General features: G+C 34.7%; 2 protein-coding genes across 5 annotated transcripts; both read left to right on the top strand.

Moving 5' to 3' along the window:
• Positions 1–1,238: 1,238 nt before the first annotated feature.
• Positions 1,239–2,917, top strand: LOC132281721 (uncharacterized). The gene is made up of 2 exons (XM_059783396.1): positions 1,239–1,665; positions 2,583–2,917. The coding sequence occupies exons 1-2, from the start codon at positions 1,239–1,241 to the stop codon at positions 2,915–2,917; spliced, it is 762 nt and encodes a 253-aa protein (XP_059639379.1).
• A 2,727-nt stretch (positions 2,918–5,644) lies between these two features.
• On the top strand, positions 5,645–14,152 carry LOC132283117 (uncharacterized). 4 transcript variants are annotated; one of them, XM_059785012.1, is made up of 6 exons: positions 5,645–6,125; positions 7,155–7,294; positions 7,375–7,485; positions 11,238–11,327; positions 12,103–12,156; positions 14,052–14,152. In XM_059785012.1, exons 2-6 carry the CDS (start codon positions 7,193–7,195, stop codon positions 14,133–14,135), a joined length of 441 nt encoding a protein of 146 aa, XP_059640995.1. In that variant the 5' UTR covers positions 5,645–6,125; positions 7,155–7,192; the 3' UTR covers positions 14,136–14,152. The 4 variants fall into 4 exon arrangements, 3 of the variants coding, with proteins under 3 accessions (XP_059640995.1, XP_059640996.1, XP_059640997.1); XM_059785013.1 differs by having other exon boundaries at positions 6,322–7,294; XR_009471948.1 differs by having other exon boundaries at positions 5,645–7,294; positions 7,375–7,494.
• Positions 14,153–18,233: the final 4,081 nt, after the last annotated feature.

The raw sequence follows: 18,233 nt of genomic DNA, 5'->3' as shown, positions 1-18,233 counted from the left end.
AAACACCTATCCAGCCCAGTTTTTCGCGCTGATTCCGAATCCGTAGTCCGTTTTTATATTTGGAATTTCTAAAAGGCCCAAAATGAGGTAACTCACCCTATTTCAGTTATTCTTAATGGTGACAATTACTCCTTTTGGAGTCAATCTATGCGTAGTTTTTTGAAAAGTCGCAAGCTATGGTCCTATGTCACTGGAAATCATACAACACCTACTCAAGCCACAAAAAAGACATCAGATGCCTATGCCACATGTGTTGAAGACTTGGATAGTAACAATCACAAGATCATCGCATGGTTACGTAACACATCCAATTCTTCTATTGGTGTGGAATTTGGGAGTTATGAGACAGCCAAGGAGATCTGGAACATGCTTGTTTCTCGCTACTCTGGTTCTGATGGGGCTCGCCATCAATTAATGGTTCAACTTTCTACTCTTAAACAAGAATCAGGTCAGCGAATTAATGAATTCTTAAACAAGAATCAGGTCAGCGAATTAATGAATTATTCTCTCAGATGAAATGCATATGGGATCAATTAGCTCTTTTTGAACCATCATTGGAGCATTTTTCTTAAGCAAAAAAATTTCTCGAGTATCGCAACCACATTCGTCTTTATCAGTTTCTGATGAGTCTTCATGAAGATTTTGAACCAGTATGCAGTCAGCTTCTCCATCGCTCACCTCTTCCATCACTTGATTAAGCTCTCAATGAACTTGTTCGAGAAGAGACACGTTTGCAGACTCGTCGTTCTCAGAATCATATCATTGTTTTAGCCACACCATCTTTTTCTCCACAGTTAATGCCATCTCAGTCCGCACCAGATCGCCCCGCCTCATTTTTTCGACAAAATGGACGCAACAATACTAATCAGTCTGGCTCCAAGGGATGTAACAATAACAATCGTTCTGGCTCTCAGCAATCCAACAACAAAAAGGACCGTTCCGGTCTTTACTGTACTTTCTGTCGGATTCCGGGGCATAGCATTGACTTTTGTCGTACTCGTGCTAGACTCTCCACTTTAGCTGTGGCTAACGTAGAATCTCTATCACCACCATTTTCAATACCAGTCAACAACTCTTCTGGCGAATCTACATCTGCCCCATCTGTTTTCTCTGTAACTGACCTTGAGGCAGTTCTCAACCAGGTTTTATCTCGCTATCAAGGTGCATCTTCCACTGCTCTTTCTACTACACTAGGTAAACATGGTTCTTGGTATTTTGACTCTGCTTGCTGCAATCACATGACACCTGATCCTACCTTCCTCACATCTCAGACTTCTACTTCTCACTCTCACGTTATACATACAGCCGATGGTTCCACTATGCCTATTAGTCACATAGGAACTATTTCTCAATCTCAGTTTTCTATGCCTCATATTTATCTTGTTCCAAATCTTTCCCTTAATCTTTTATCTGTTGGACAACTAACTGAGTTGGGATTAACCATTACTTTTTCTTCTAATGGTTGTGTTTTACAGGATCCTCAGGCAGGACAGATCATTGGAACAGGCCGTAAGATAGGACGACTATTTGAACTTTCTTCATTACATCTGCCTACTACCACTGTTTCTGCTACCTCAACACTATCCAAAACTCCTACATTTGAGTTGTGGCATTCTCGCTTGGGTCATGCGTCATTATCTCGTGTCAAAACCCTTGCATCTACGGGTTTGTTAGGTCAGGTTAAATTTGCGTCTTTTGATTGTATTTCATGTCAATTGGGAAAACAGCCTGCCTTACCATTTAATAAAAGTGAGTCTTTTGCTTCTGCTCCATTTGATCTTATTCATTCTGATGTTTGGGGACCTTCGACTATATCTATTATAGGAGGATCACGATATTTTGTTGTTTTTGTTGATGATTTTTCACGATTCACATGGATTTTTTTAATGAAAAATCATTCTGAATTACTTAAAATATTTCGTGATTTTACTCAAATGATTGTTACTCAGTTTTCCAAACCAATCAAAATGTTTCGGTCTGATAATACTTAATAGTACCGACAAAATGAATTTCAAAAAATTATTCAACATTACAGTACAATTTTTCACACTTCTTGTACTGGCACATCTTAACAAAATGGTCGAGCTGAACGAAAACTTCGACATATTTTAGATTTAACTCATTCACTCACTCTTTCTGCTTTTGTGCCTTCATCTTTTTGGGGTGAAGCATCTCTTACTGCTGTTTGTACCATGAATTGTGTTCCCACACCACTTTTACAAATTCAAACACCCTATGAACGTCTCTATGGAAAACTTCCTGACTACAGTCATCTTAGAGTCTTTGGGTGTGCCTGTTTTGTTCTTCTTCAACCTCATGAGCGAAATAAGTTACAACCACGTTCTCGACTTTATTGTTTTCTTGGTTATGGAATTGAACAAAAGGGGTATAGATGTTATGATCCTGTTGACAAACACCTCAGAATTTCTCGTCATGTCATTTTTTGAGAGCATAAACCGTTTCATACATTATCTAAGTTTAGTGGCGTCCATGATCAGGCTTTTCCTCTTCCCCCATTTGATACCTCTGCAGATCTCTTTCCAACTTCCACAGAATCATCTGATATAGTCAACCCTTTGCAGCTGCATCCCACTCATCTGCTCAGTCCGAGGTTCCTGCCAGTGCGCCTACCACACATCTTCGCCCTCATTCCACTCGGGTAAGAAATCCACCTGCACATCTCAGTGATTTTCATTGTTATCATGCTCTTGCTACCTTACATGCACCTCACAATTTTCATGAGGCATCCTCTAACCCCATATGGCAGCATGCAATGGAAGAAGAGTTAGGTGCACTATCTCAAACTCGTACATGGGATCTGGTTGATCTGCCTCTTAGAAAGTCTGCTGTAGGATGTAAATGGGTTTACATGATCAAGACTCGTTCAGATGGGTTTGTCGAGCGCTACAAAGCTTGACTTGTTGCTAGAGGGTTCACACAGGAATATGGCATTGATTTTGAGGAGACATTTGCTTCTGTTGCACGTCTTTCCTCTGTTCGAACTCTTATTGCCGTGGCAGCTTCTCATCATTGGGGACTTTTTCAAATGGATGTTAAGAATGCTTTTCTCAATGGTGATTTACTTGAGGAAGTATACATGTAGCCTCCTCCAGGTTATCCTTATCCTTCTACAAAGGTGTGCCGCCTTAGACGTGCTTTGTATGGTCTCAAATAGGCACCGCGAGCTTGGTTTGCCAAGTTCAGTCAGAGTATCTTTCGACTTGGCTACTCTGCTAGTCCATATGACTCTGCTTTATTTGTTCGACGCACCAATTGAGGTATCATTCTCCTTTCACTTTATGTTGATGATATAATCATTACTGGAGATGATTTGATAGGAATTCAGGAGCTCAAACAATTTCTTAATCGTCAGTTTGAGATGAAGGATCTTGGACCCCTCAGTTATTTTCTTGGTCTTGAGATAAATACCTCTACAGATGGATACTATCTTACTCAAGTGAAATACATATCAGATCTTCTATCAAAATCCAGTCTTACTGACAGCAAGATTGTTGATACCCCCCTTGAGTACAATACCAGACTTAATCTACACGATAGAGAATCTCTTCGAGATGGTACTTTGTATCGCTAATTGGTAGGTAGTCTGGTTTATCTCACTATCACTCGTCCCGACATCTCTCATGCCGTTCACATAGTTAGTCAGTTCATGACTGCCCCTCGCTTCACTCATTTTGCTAATGTTCATCGCATCCTTCGTTATCTCAAAGGCACTATGTTTCATGGACTGCATTATTCTTTCCAGTCATCGCTTATTCTTCGTGCCTATTCCGATGCAGACTGGGCAGGAGACCCTACTGATCGTTGTTCCACCACTGGATATTGTTTCTTTTTTGGTGATTCACTTATCTCTTGGCGCATCAAGAACCAAACTGTGGTTGCACGATCTAGTACAGAAGCTGAGTACATGGCGCTTGCTGATACTACTTCTGAGCTTCTATGGTTGCGTTAGCTCTTTCAGGACATGGACGTTTCTTCATCCACTGCCATTCCTATTTATTGTGATAATAGGAGTGCCATCCAGATTGCACATAATGATGTTTTTCATGAGCGCATTAAACATATTGAGATTGACTGTCATTTTGTTCGTCATCATCTTCTTCAGAAGACCTTACAATTGCGGTCTATCACTTCACATGATCAGATCGCTGATGTTTTCACCAAATCGCTTCCGCCATGCCGCTTTCAAGATCTCATTTCCAAATTCAAGATGGTTTCATTCAATCCACCTTGAGTTTGTGGGGGGCTGTTAGAATATATTACAATATATTCTTACTATATTATATAATCTCTACTACCTTGTATATGATTATAATATATAGTTATCTTGTATAGGATTACAATATATAGTTACCTTGTATATGATTACTTGTTCATCACTATAATCCTCCCTATATAAACCCCTCCTGTATCTCTTATAATTTACATCAATATACAGAGTTCAATTCGGTCTAATATTTCTAACACCAATAATATCCATTTTGCCAAAAACTTCCTACATTTTCCTGGGAAGCACTCACTGTGGGACGTGAATACGATGCTGATGGGCGTGCGTGCAGCCCAACATGTGCGCGCACAGACTACAACATTGCTCCTCCCTCTCCTTGTCTTCTCATCATTTCTAGTTGTGACAATATTTGGTGCGCCAGAATCCGACGCCCTCATAAAGTTCAAGGCCTCAATAACGAATGCTAATTCGGCTCTAGGCAGTTGGAATCCTGCAACAAGTCCGTGTAACGGAGATTATGGACAATAGATAGGTGTGCGCTGCTCTGAAGGTAATGTGTTGGGTTTGCAGCTCGATAACATGGGCTTAACCGGCGACATAGATGTTGATGCTCTTGCTTCTTTGCCTGGCTTGAGGATTCTCAGCTTTCAGAACAATAAGTTTGAAGGTCCAAAGTAAAAAACATTGAAACCTGTATTAAGAATGAACAAAAAAAATAAAAAATAAAAAGTGAGAAAAAAATTATAATCCAAAGTAAACTTATAAAGAGTAAAATAAAAATAAAAATAAAAATTAAAGAAAAAAGAATAATGATACTTCTCAAAAATAAATAGTAAAGAAAAAAAAAATTAATTACTGAAAATAATAATAAATTATGAATGAACCAAAAATAAAAAATAAAAAAAAAAAGAAAAAAAATTTCAATCCAAAGTAAACTTACCAAATCAACCACTTCTAAACATCAATTAGAAAGAGAAAAATAAAATAAAACAAATCAACTACCTTCTAAACATCAATTAGAAAGAGAAAACTAAAAATAAAACAAAAGAAAAAAATAATAATAATGTTTCTAAAAAGAAAAAGTACCAACAAAAAAAACAGTTATTTACCACGGTTTTAAAAAAACCGTGGTAGAAGACCCTTTTTATCATGGTTTTAAAATAATCGTAGTAGAAAGTATATTTTTTACCACGATTATTTTAAAACCGTAGTATATTTTTTTACCACGACTATTTTTATTATCGTGATAGAAAATAAATTATTTTTATTATAATTTAAACGGGTCTCTCTATCACGATTTTACAGAGGGTGAAAATTTTTCACTTACCTTTTGGCGGTCTTATTCCCACCAGTGTCAATAAAAATATATATATATACATATATGTTAAATGTATATACTGCTCACATGTACAGAAACCACACACATACAACACTCTTACAGAACACAAACATATATCTCAAAAGCCGGCCGCCCCTTTCTCGATCTGGTTCACGATTCGGAGTCTATGGCCTCTGAAATTCTTGAAATCAATGTATACGGAGGCAGCAACGCAGGAGGAAGCTCCACCTCCGCCTGCTGCAGAGGAGAAGCCGCCGTAGAAGGAAGAAAATAAGAAAGCAGACCAAGGAGATGAAAAGAAAGCCGGCCACCCCCTTTCTCTCAGACCGTCCAAGCCGTCATTCCTCTTTCTCTCCAAGCCTAACCCTTCTACCGAAGCCACTGAGGGTTGAGTCGACGGTCAGCGCAGCGTTAGAGCAGAGAAGATAGCGGCACAGCTGATTGGCGTCGAGATTGAACAAGGATTCACCCCTTTCTCCAAGCACTAACCCTAGTTCCCTCTCTCATTCGAAGCCCTAAATTCGAAGGACACGAATTGAGGTTTGTATTTTCATCCCCTGTTATATTCATCAAATTAATACTCAAATAGGTATGGTATGGGATTCGCCCCATACTTCTAACAGAGACAGTGGTTAATTTGTTGGGTTATATATATATATATATATATCTGCCGTCTTCTGCCTTTTTCTCTTGAACTTATCTTCTCTCTAACTGAACCTTTAAATTTTCTCTGTAGCTGTCCCGTATCTGAAAACCCAAGCTTGGATCCGCAGTTTAGTGTATAAATCAGTTTTTGTGCAATATATGTGTGTTTGTGACACTGAAATATGACCTATGGACTTATTGCTATTTTTTTTTTTTTTAATGTTTAAACTTCGTAAAGGTCATGACCTAGTGTAGTTCCCTCTAATCAAAAGTGTTGGGAGGGTCGGATGGATCCTGATATGATCTTGTGCATTATTTGCACAAAGTATATTCGAAGCTGCATTCTCAGGATTGGCAACCCGAGCTTATAACACTGCACCAAGCAATGACAGCTATTGAATATGTAATGGAGGAATTAGTGGCAGAAAAATCCTCCAGTAATTTATGTTGTTTCCTATTATTGACGATTTACTGTTGCTAGAGGAATCACTGGTGAAAAATCCTCCTTGTTTACTATTTTCTATTTCTTTCCATTCTCATAATTTCTTCTCCTATGTAGAGGAGCCTCCACCATTGTATTGTGTATGAAAAGAGAGATTATAATGAAAGATATGTAGCCCTTTGGGCTCTTTGTGCCGTGGATGTTGGCCCTAGTTGCTGAACCATATAATAGCCGCGTGTTCTACTCGTTTAATTTTTCTCTTCACATATATTACGTATATTTTATGTTATAAATAACTGCATTAACAACTTAAATTGTCTTACTGAGTGCAGCATATGAATTTATATGCTCATTTTTGTGTTTTTTGTGATTTTCAATTTTTTTATCTATCTACCACAGGTTCGTTTTTTCCAACAATTACCTTTTCTCTCCCATAATTTTGCTTGTGTTTGTACTAAAATATCCCAAGTATGGATTGGCAGAATATTTCCAAAATAAGTTGGTGGATACCATACATTTTATGAAAATTCTTAACTTGAAGGACAGCGTTGAGAAGGATACATTCTTCCGGAAGCTCCCCAATCTAGCAGAGCAGCTTCCAAGGCAAATTGTGCTGAAAAAGGTGCTTCTTAAATTTCTTGTGCAAAATGTTCAATTTCAATTTTTGGCAAATTCACTATGTTTATCTTCTGGTCTATGCAGTTACTTCCTTTATTAGCTTCCGCCTTAGAATTTGGTTCTGCTGCTGCCCCCGCATTAAATGCACTTTTGAAGATGGGTTCTTGGCTCCCACCTGAAGAATTTAGCACCAAGGTCTTTTAAGTATTCACATGGTGGCCTTCTTGTTTTATGTTTCCATTTCTAATTGATTCCAATCATTCCACTCCTCTTTGGGTTCCTGGATGTTTTTATGATTACTAATTACTTTAACTTGATCAATGCAAAATCCCTTGCTTTCATTTGTAGATACTACCAACAGTTGTTAAATGTAATACCCCCTAATTTCGGAACACGGGTTGATCAAGTCCGCGCACAAAATTAAGGGATATCAAAACAATTAAAGTATTTAACAAGCACAGAGTACAAAGATGAATAATAAAGAATAAAAAAAACTCGCTGAAGGAAATCTATTAAATAAAAGTTTCATTAATATATCTCCCAAAATTTACAACACGGGAATCCTGTAAGTCAAGGACCCCTTAACCAAAAATCCATTATCCAGAAATTCATTATTAAATACTAATAACAAATGAAATAATAAAAATATCCTACTTTTAAATAAACCGAAAGAGTGGATAAGTCCTCCAGTTGCGGATCCTCTTGAACTTCTAACAACTTGAAAAATAAATCGTGGGTTAAACCCTACGAACAAGTTCACTCTACCAGGCCTCTGAAAACCAATAAGTAAATCATCTCTGATCAAAACCAAACATAATAAAATTTTTACTTTAATAAACAATGATACACTTATATATAAATAATTATATATAATACCCTAACCACATCTACTACTAGGTTCATTAAATTTTCAAAACCCATAAACAATAATTAAATATTAATCATACCTACACCAATCCACTATTTCTTTTAAAGAAAAGTTCCTTAAACCTTAATCCCATCCTGAATGATTATTTAATCATTTAAATAATAAAACATAATTAATGGAAAAGTACATTTAATCTCATCCCTAATAATAACTGTAATTATTTAAATCACATATTCAATATTCAAGCTTTGTCGAATCATCCATGTCTCCACCAGTATTACTTTATTAATATATATAAAGTAATACACTAACCCGTAAGTACTAGGCTATTCTAGTTTAAGAATATCTAATTTTAATCCAACCTATACATACCATAACCACAGATGATATTTTAATCATCTAACACATATCAATATAAGTACACTTTGGCAAATCAACCATGCCATTATAAATATATTTAGTTATACAAATTGGCAATTCAACCATGCCTCCTTTAGGTATATTCATTTATACATTGGCAAATCAATCATGCCTCCACAAGTATATTTATTTACACATTGGCAATTCAACCATGCCTCCATGTATGTATATTTATACATTGGCAATTCAACCATGCCTCTACAAACATATATATTTATATTTTTAAACTAGCAACTCATCCATACTTCCTATATATGTATTTTATTTATATCAATACTTAGGCAATATATTTACGCTTACGGCAACTTATCCATGCCTACATTCAACCATGTACCCAATTTAAACTTAACAACAACCTAAATCATACATAGACACCTCATGCATATTATTTGCATATCAATAATTTAATAATCAGCCTATTATGATTTAATCAATCACTCCTTTATACCAAATAAGAATAATAATATTAATACTCTTAAATGATATATATACATACATATATATAAAATACCAACAATAATAATCATTGATTATTTAAATCATATATATATACAACTATCCACACAACTCTTAAATTAAATAAACCACACACACACACACACACACATATATATATACTTATACCCCATTCCATCAAAAGTTATTAATTAGTTATATATACACCCAGTAAATACCGTGGTGATACTCTATAACTCTCCGAACACCAATAACACATCCTTTGAGGGTTGATTTCAACACCAACAAGCTTAAAATCAACTCTGGAACATCACCGGACCCCACAGGAATTTTCCGAGGCCCCAAACACCTCTCCACGCGCCACCACGCGCCGTTAGAAGTTTCCAAACATTCCTCACGCGCTTCCACGCGCCACCACATGCTGCCAGGTGGCCTCACGCGCATCCAAGCGCTAAGACGCGCTACCACGCGTGCGCACACGCAGCCACGCGCGCTGGCTACCTTTCTTGCCTTCTTGGTGACGCGGCCTGCTCCCATTGGCCGATTGCACCCCGTCCCTGTGGGTGCGCTGCACTGAATCAATCTGCTATCTTCAATGGTCCAGATCTGTGTGCTCCATATCAAGTGTACGCCGCGCCACACCTGATTGGTTCTAACCATCATCTCCATCAGTGGCCCAGATACGCATCCACACCATCCTACTCTAAATCGCATCACACTGGATTGCACTCCCAATCTGATACAACATCCTCAAATTCGTGTAAAGTATATATGTATATTATATTTATACACATAAATAACTATATGTATAATAAAAAAAAATATTAGAAAATTATAAAACAATCCAGAAAAATTCCAGAAATTTTAGAAAAACTCCAGAATATTACTAAAAATTCTATAAATGCTAATTAACCCTCTTGGGTCACAAATCCACTTGTAGATTGATTTTAGAAAAATATATATGTAACACCTATACATATCAATTAAATTCCCATAATCCAAAAATTAATTACAATAATTTATAATTTTAATTATTCCAATCTAAACATTATTTTAAACAAATAAATTTAAGCTTCAAGCTTTAATTATCTCTTCCAATTCTAACATCCTCCTTTTCAGATCCGACCTCTTTCTTGTCAGCCCTTCTTCTTCCTCTCTCTCTGTCTCTCTTATTTTTCTAACGTATCAAACTTTTAACCCTAAAGCCTTATGTGTTTATTTATACACATAAAAACTTAAATCCTATTCCTAATAGGATTACCAAATAAAATAATATAAATAATAAAAATAATACTCTTTAAATAATATAATATATATAAACATATATTATATCACAAATACATATATATATATATATCTCATAATTAACCATTGATTAATTAAATCATATATCATGTATGTATATATATATATATCCATAAATATATATATTCTTCCGTAAAACTTATTAATTAATTATATTTATATATATAATTAAATATATATATTTATAATTATACCAAAATTAATCATTTAAATAATAAAATAACCATAGGCCTTTATTAATTAACCTAATAAGGTTTCATTCCAGCCCAAAACCATATCCTTTGGTTTAACATTCCTTAAGCCCAACCCGATTAATTTAAATAAATAAAATAATTAAATTAAATCTAATAATTACAAAACAATTAACAATCAATTCACACAATCATAAATACACACATTACAAATCAACAATTCAATCATAACATTCCACAAATCATAACATCACACCAATTCATCAAACATAATCGCGAAATATAGTTTAACACAAATAAAACAATTAAATCATAACACTCAATTAAATAAAACAAATCATTTAAAAACAAAATAAAAGCAATTAATTTCAATTAAATCAAACAAATCAATTAAAAATAAAATAAAGTTAATTAATCACAATGAATAAATCTTTTAAAATATCGGGGTATTACATTAAACTTTTTGCCTCCAATGACCGGGCTATTCGAGTTGGTCTCCTGCAACATGTTGATCAATTTGGAGAGTCACTGTCAGCCCAAATTGTTGATGAGCAAGTATGCAGTCCGTGATTAAATGATTATGCTGTCTTTCTTAAGATTGAGGAAGTTCCAATCTATTCCTGTTTTGGGCATGATAATTAATAACATTCTACATGTTTATGATTGACTTTGGACATTCTAACATGTATGATCTTGTTTTCTGCTAGGTTTACCCTCATGTTGCTACAGGGTTCTCTGATACTTCTGCTTTTCTTTGGGAATTGACGCTCAAGTCCATGCTTATTCTAGCTCCTAAGGTGCACTTATTCTTTTGGTAGCAATCAATGCTCTCTATTTTTCAGTAGTACAGTTTTAAAATATGTTGAAATCCTTTATTTTTGAAAAACCATTTTTCAAAAGGACATTTGAAACAAAACTTTGGGCCTCTTCAAGATCAAGGTGGTCATTCAAGGTCTTTCCAAGGTCAAATTACCTGTGCCCTAGATATGTAATTGAGGATGCAGATTTCTAGCCATGTTCTTCTTCTACCTATTCCGCATTGTCTTCAATGGTTACTCATATACTTATGACATTTTGACACATACCAGAATTTTGAGTAGGACATTGCCAACACATGCCTTGTATTTCTAACCTAGAGAAATACCAGAAAGAGCATAGGTTGAGGAGGCAATAGAAGATGTAACAACCTATAGTTTAGCAGTGGCTATGGCCTTACCTGAAGCCAAATGGTGAAATAGGATTTGGTAGCTTACCTATGTTAATATTTAAGGCTCTGTTGAGACACGTTCTGTATTTGATAACAATTTTTAAAAAAAAATTGAAAGAGTATTGCTGACACTGTAGTTGACCTTTCTACTGGCATTTTTTCCTCTTAATATATGCATTCATATAATCAACAGTCTTATATTTTTTTTTATCTTGATTGCATGAATTGTTCACGGGATTGTCTCTATGTTCATTATGTACTGGTTAAAAGATTCTTTGGATTGCTTTATTTTACTAGAACATATTTATATTTTTTGTTTCTATTTTTATTTTTATTTTAAAAGTTTTTGTTTGACTTAATTGCAGCTCTCTCAACGCACTATGGCAGGATCTTTGTTGAAGTATCTTTCAAAGCTTCAGGTATGGCATTGTTTCATTTGTTAATATAACTATATTAGAATTAGTTTTAATTTTCCACTTATTGACTTTTTCTTTCAATGTAAAGTTACCTTTGTTTTTTTTTGTTCAGATAGTACATCTCACTTGATTTTAGAAAGTTTCTCTTTCTTTAGTTTTTCATTGTTTGTGCTTTGTAGTTTTGACCCCCAATGTGTGCGAGAGTACGTACCTGATAAATAAAGAGAGGAGATGGTATATTATGCTGTGTGCTGCTTTTAGTTAGAAGTTTGAACAGATAAAGTATAATAACTGGTATAGGTCTTGCTACTTATGCAAAATTTGTGCTGGAAATTTTTTTGGTACTTTATGCTTTGCATCCTCTTTTTTCTCAAAATGTTTTATAAAACGACTTCACATAAATATAATCTTTTGGACTAACAGTAACCTGGTGCCAACTTGGCAGTCTAGGGATTCTTGTCTGTTGAAGATAGCCCCTGGGCAGTTTTTTTTTCCTGAATACCTGGACAAGTTTAACTGCATAGATCTTAAGTACTTAGTTGGACATCAGATGAACTTACGGTGGTCTGGACCCAGAGTCAACTGGTCGTTGTGACTTATGAGTAAATCTTAGGTCAAAGATTATCGCCGTTGAATAATTTGATTTACAAAATTTTAGACTATCTACTATCCTTTTGAGCTATCCAATGAAATAGAAGGTGGATGCTTCTAAAAAGCATGACAATATCTTCTATCTTAAAGGTTTGATCTGTTAGCAGTAGGGTCCTTGTCCTTCTTGTCAGATGTATCACTTCCTGCTTCTAGGATACAGAGTGTTCTGTTGTTATAATCTTCATGGAAATGAATTGCTTATGTTGGTTGAGAATTGCTTGGGGATCTCATCAACGGTGACAGTCAGTTTCATATATAGATATACACACGCACATGATAAATTAATTGCATGCACAAACTTTCAAAAATGGTGCATTCTTCTTGTTGTTGCTCTTGTAAGTGAAAGGAAGGCACTAAACTCCTGTGTTCTCTATCTTAAATTTGGCAGCATATGAATATGATATTAAGATTCAGTTGCAATGAAATTTTTATTGTTTTCTAGGTACTTAATCTTTCCCTTTGATTGGGTGCAATAGCTTAAGAATTAAGATTGATCTTACCTGTACAATTTTGTACATGTACCATTTATTTGTCACTTGTATATATTCTAGAGAGCAAGGTGGCTCAGTTGTGACAGGGATTTCGTCTGCATGCCCCGTGGAGTATTTTTATGCCGTAATTTTATCAGCTGAACACAACAAAATTTTTTGAATGTCACTTTCTTTCTTGGTCTGCTGATTCTACCCTCAGTTGCAAATGTGATGTTCAGATAGGGGAGTGATCATTTAAAGGTTCCTTTACTTTTTGTTATCACTAATTTTATGAGCCGAACACAACGCTCCACTCAACTAAATTTCATAAATGTCACTCTCTTGGCCTACTGATTTACCCTCCATTGCAAGCCTGATGTTAAGGTAGGGGACTAGTCATTACAGGGCATCTTTGTCTGAGTGGTCTTCTGCTCTCCAATAGATTTTATGCCTTAAATGTGTTGGTCAAGAACAGACTACAGAGCAATCACATAAATTTTAATTTAAACACTAATTTTTGAAGTTTTATTCGTGCTGAAGTTTTATGCTTTTTATTGTTTCTTGTAAGAGTTTTCAGGCTCAAATTACTTTTGTTGCACATTACTACTCAAATGATTTCTTTTGGTGACGGGATGTCAATGACCTAAGATATTGAGTTAATACGAAGAGTAGATCTTTCAATGTACCTTTATTATAATGCTTGCTTTGCTTGGTTTAATTTTGACAACTTTACAACTTGCTTTATATTCAATGACTTCAACTATTACATCTTTGTAGGTCAAGCTAGGATTGCGGTTGCCGTTACTTTTTTTGTTGCCGTTATATTTTTTGTATGGCTTTGAACAAGTTGCATATATGTAAAGGAACAGAGAGACAAACAAAGTAAGAAGATATAAGAATTTTTGTTTTATTTTGGTATGGCATAAGAAGTTAGAAATTTGTATATGGTTAATTTTTGTATAAAACAATGATTTGGAATGGTTATATATATATATATATATATATATATATATATATATATATATATATGATGTTATTGGTTAGTTATAAGTTATTTTGGTTATGATGCTATTTTTAATTTATTTAGTGTTTGCTTTTGGAGTCCTGCAAGGCTAGTAGTGGGGAAAAAAAAAGGCCTCGTGGGGGGCTGTACTATTTAAAAAAAAAAAAAAAAAATTATATAACACTTTCTACCACGGTTTTGAACCGTGGTAGAAAATCCTTTTTCAATTACGGTTCTGCACTGTGGTAGAAAGAGGACTTGCTACCACGGTTTTGCACCGTGGTAGGTACCACGATGCAGAATTGTGGTAGAAAGAGGACTTACTACCACGGTTCTATACCATGGTAGAAAGTACACGGTGCAAAACCATGGTAGTAAGTTATGACTTACTACCACGGCTGTTTCTACCACGGTTCAAAACCGTGATATAAAGTATTTTCTACTGTGGTAAAAAGTCAATTTTTTTGTAGTTTAACCTTCTCAATGCCATAAATTAAGAATAACAAATTTTGAACTATTCGAACTATAATTACAAAGAGAAATAAAAATAAAAACTAAAGAAAAAAGAAGAATGATACTTTTGAAAAAGAAAAAAGAAAGAAAAAAAATACAATAATGACTCAACGTCAACTATGTAGGTGATAAAGTTTTATAGAAAATAAAATAGATAACTGAAATTTTATTAGGTAATTTGTGTTAGAGCTTTATAAAAACTCTTTTTATATCAATTAATAATTTTTTTTTATATTAATAAATAAATACTAAACTAATGAAGCAATTAATAAATAAATACTGAAATACTATCCAGCAGTAGATCCTTTAGATTCAACGTCAATTATGCTTCAGCCTCGGATCGTTGGTGAGAAGCACTATGAAACTGCGCAAAGAGTTAAGCAAACTTTACAACGTTACAAAGAACTTCAAGACATTATAGCTATCCTTGGGTTGGATGAATTATCCAAAGAGGATCGTTTAACTATAGCAAGAGCACGAAAAATTGAGCATTTTTTATCACAACCTTTTTTCTTAGCAGAAGTATTTATGGGTTCTTCAGGGAAATATGTTGGTTTGGCAGAAACAATTAGAGTGTTTCAATTGATCCCTTTCGGAGAATTAGATGGTCTTCCCGGCCTTTTATTTTGGTAGGTAACATCGACGAAACTACCGCGAAGGCTATGAACTTAGAAATGGAGAGTAATTTGAAGAAATGACCTTAAATCTTTATGTACTGATCCCTAATCGAATTGTTTGGGATTCAAAAGTGAAAGAAATCTGTTGCCCAAGGATTAACTCTAGAGGGGGGTGAATAGAGTCAATGGCCAATTTTTGTAATTTATAGATTTACAATTTCTAATCAACCACTTAAGCAATTATGTAATATTTAAGATATGAAAGTAAACAATTAATAGCATAATTGTAAAAGATATAAGGGAAAAGAAATTGCAAATAATGACTCAGCGATTTTAGCGAGGTTCGGAAACTCCTACTCCTCAGCTCAAGACCCCTCTTGAGACTTTCCAATCCACTATGGCTTCTCATTACAGGTGGAGAGCAAACATTTACATGAAACAACACCTTGTTTCGTCTTGCTAAGAGAACAACCTTCCCTTAGTCTTCCTTTGGGTCACACCAACCCGGTTGGTCAAGCTAACCCTTACAATAGATAGTATCAAGAATAATGAAGGACAAGAAATATCTCTCAAAGATTGATGTACAAATTTAGCTCTCAACTAAAGTATATATGAATATCAATGAAGCTCAAACTCTATGAATGATATGAATGAGAAAAGATGAAATATGTGAAGAATATAAACTCTTATGAATTCAATAGAATCTCTCAAGTGTATAATAGAGCAAAAACTCTATGAAGATTCAAACAAGAGCAAAAGTCCTTTAAATCCTTACTAGAATCTCTCAAGATTAGTATATGAAAGAATGAGAGAGATGAGGAGAAAATGTGAAAACAAAAGCTCTCTTTTGATGCCTAATGAAGTCTCTCAAGTGTTGGCTCTCTTGCATGCCCACAATGTCCTTACATTGCGTATTTATAAGCCATTGGAAAAATATAGCTGTTTGGAGGCATTATGGTAAGTTCCCAGGAGGTCAAATGGTAAAAATAGCCGTTAGGAAGCTTCTGCCCATTTATCTAACCGGTTACAAGGCTTAAACTACTCGAGAAGATGAGATTCAGATCTTATCTAACCGATTACTTGAATGTAAATGATTGAAGTCATTATTCTGGCTTAATTCAACTAATCGGTTACAAGTTTCTTCCTAACCGGTTACATCATTCAATGTTAGAATGAGTCCTTAATGCATCTACTCGGTTAGAAGGTTCTTCCTAACCTGTTACATCAGTCATTGTTGGAATGAGTCATTTTCTGCCTTAATACATCTACTCGGTTACAAGAATTGTCCTAACCGGTTACAAGAAGTATTTCAAGGATTGGTCATTCTACCCATTAAGCTACTTGGTTAGAAGGATCTTCCTAACCGGTTACATGGTCATCAGATTTTGGGGACAGTGTTTCAGATATTTTAACTGGACAATTTTTCTGCTGGACTTCTGCATATATTTTATTTTCATTGAAAATATTTAAGTAAATGTCTTTACAGTATTTATATGTCCATTTACTTTAAGTTTACAATGTAAATAAGGAAGTACCCCCTATTTGGGTTTAATAAAAAATATAAGAAAATTGAAATCCAACTAAATCAAAATGTAGAAATTCAGTTTTAGTACAAATTTGGATTTCTGACAGTTTTAGTAAAAATGAATCCTTATGTAGATCAATGTAGAATGGATGAAAAAATCCCATAAAATCAGTTTAGGCTATTTGAAGTATAAAGATCGAGTTATTATCGGGAAAAATTATTTTGAAATAATTATTATTTCAAAAATCCATTTTTCACACTTAGCCATTTTTTATATTTAGCCAAAAACACAGTTTTTCATGACGCGCATTCAGGGGTCCTAATGTCCTTTGCCAACTCATGGTAATGATGGCTTCTCATGCCTTAATAGTTGATCAATATGAATCATATAATTGATGTGCATGGTCTTGACATTTCTAGCACAAGTGATGAGTTCTTTCAAAGCTTAAGCAAGCTTGAACTAATTCATTCTTTAGCAATGACTTCATGTGTTAATTATATATGAATGAAGTGCATAGTTTATTGCTAATGAATATAGGAACATATAAATGATGATATAATATGTATGGTCCTATAGAGATGAGCTTCAAATGGATTCATAAATGCTTTGACATTGAATCATAAACACTCACCATCCTATGTACCCTTTTCTTCATGCTTTGTCCATAATCATGTAGGATTTGAGGTAATCTTGTTTTCTTCCTTCCTTTGAGTTGCTTTCTTACTCATTGTAGTCCAAGCTATCTTTGGATGAACTTTACATTTGGTTTTTTGCAACTTCAACTCTCCTTTGTATCCATTCCTTTCATTGATATGATCTTAAATAATGGAATACTTGGAATGATCTTTATAGCTTTATTGAGGTCATTCTTTGAATGAATAATCTATATAACACTCAATGTAAACATTAGTCCTTAAACACCATTAATGGTTTGTTATCATCAAAACATCTAGATTATCCTTGGATGAAATCCTTAAGGTCAACAAAATCATTTTATCTACTAATAGTGGTCAAATTGGCATATTACCAAATCACACCCCTATTGCAACAGCTGTAGATATAGGTATTTTGAGAATACGCCCTAACGACCAATGGTTAACGATGGCTCTGATGGGCGGTTTTGCTAGAATAGGCAATAATGAGATAACTGTTTTAGTAAATGATGCGAAGAGGGGTAGTGACATTGATCCCCAAGAAGCTCAGCAAACTTTTGAAATAGCGGAAGCTAATTTGAGGAAAGCCGAGGGTAAGAGACAAACAATTGAGGCAAATTTAGCTCTCAGACGAGCTAGGACACCAG

This window comes from Cornus florida, unplaced genomic scaffold (assembly GCF_030987335.1).
Source record: "Cornus florida cultivar Cherokee Brave unplaced genomic scaffold, ASM3098733v1 CherokeeBrave_3.0.0_Hap2_Chr11, whole genome shotgun sequence".
NCBI classification, from domain to species: domain Eukaryota; kingdom Viridiplantae; phylum Streptophyta; class Magnoliopsida; order Cornales; family Cornaceae; genus Cornus; species Cornus florida.
The sequence above is the reverse complement of the archived record's forward strand: the minus strand, read 5'-3'. Positions and strand labels throughout refer to the sequence as shown.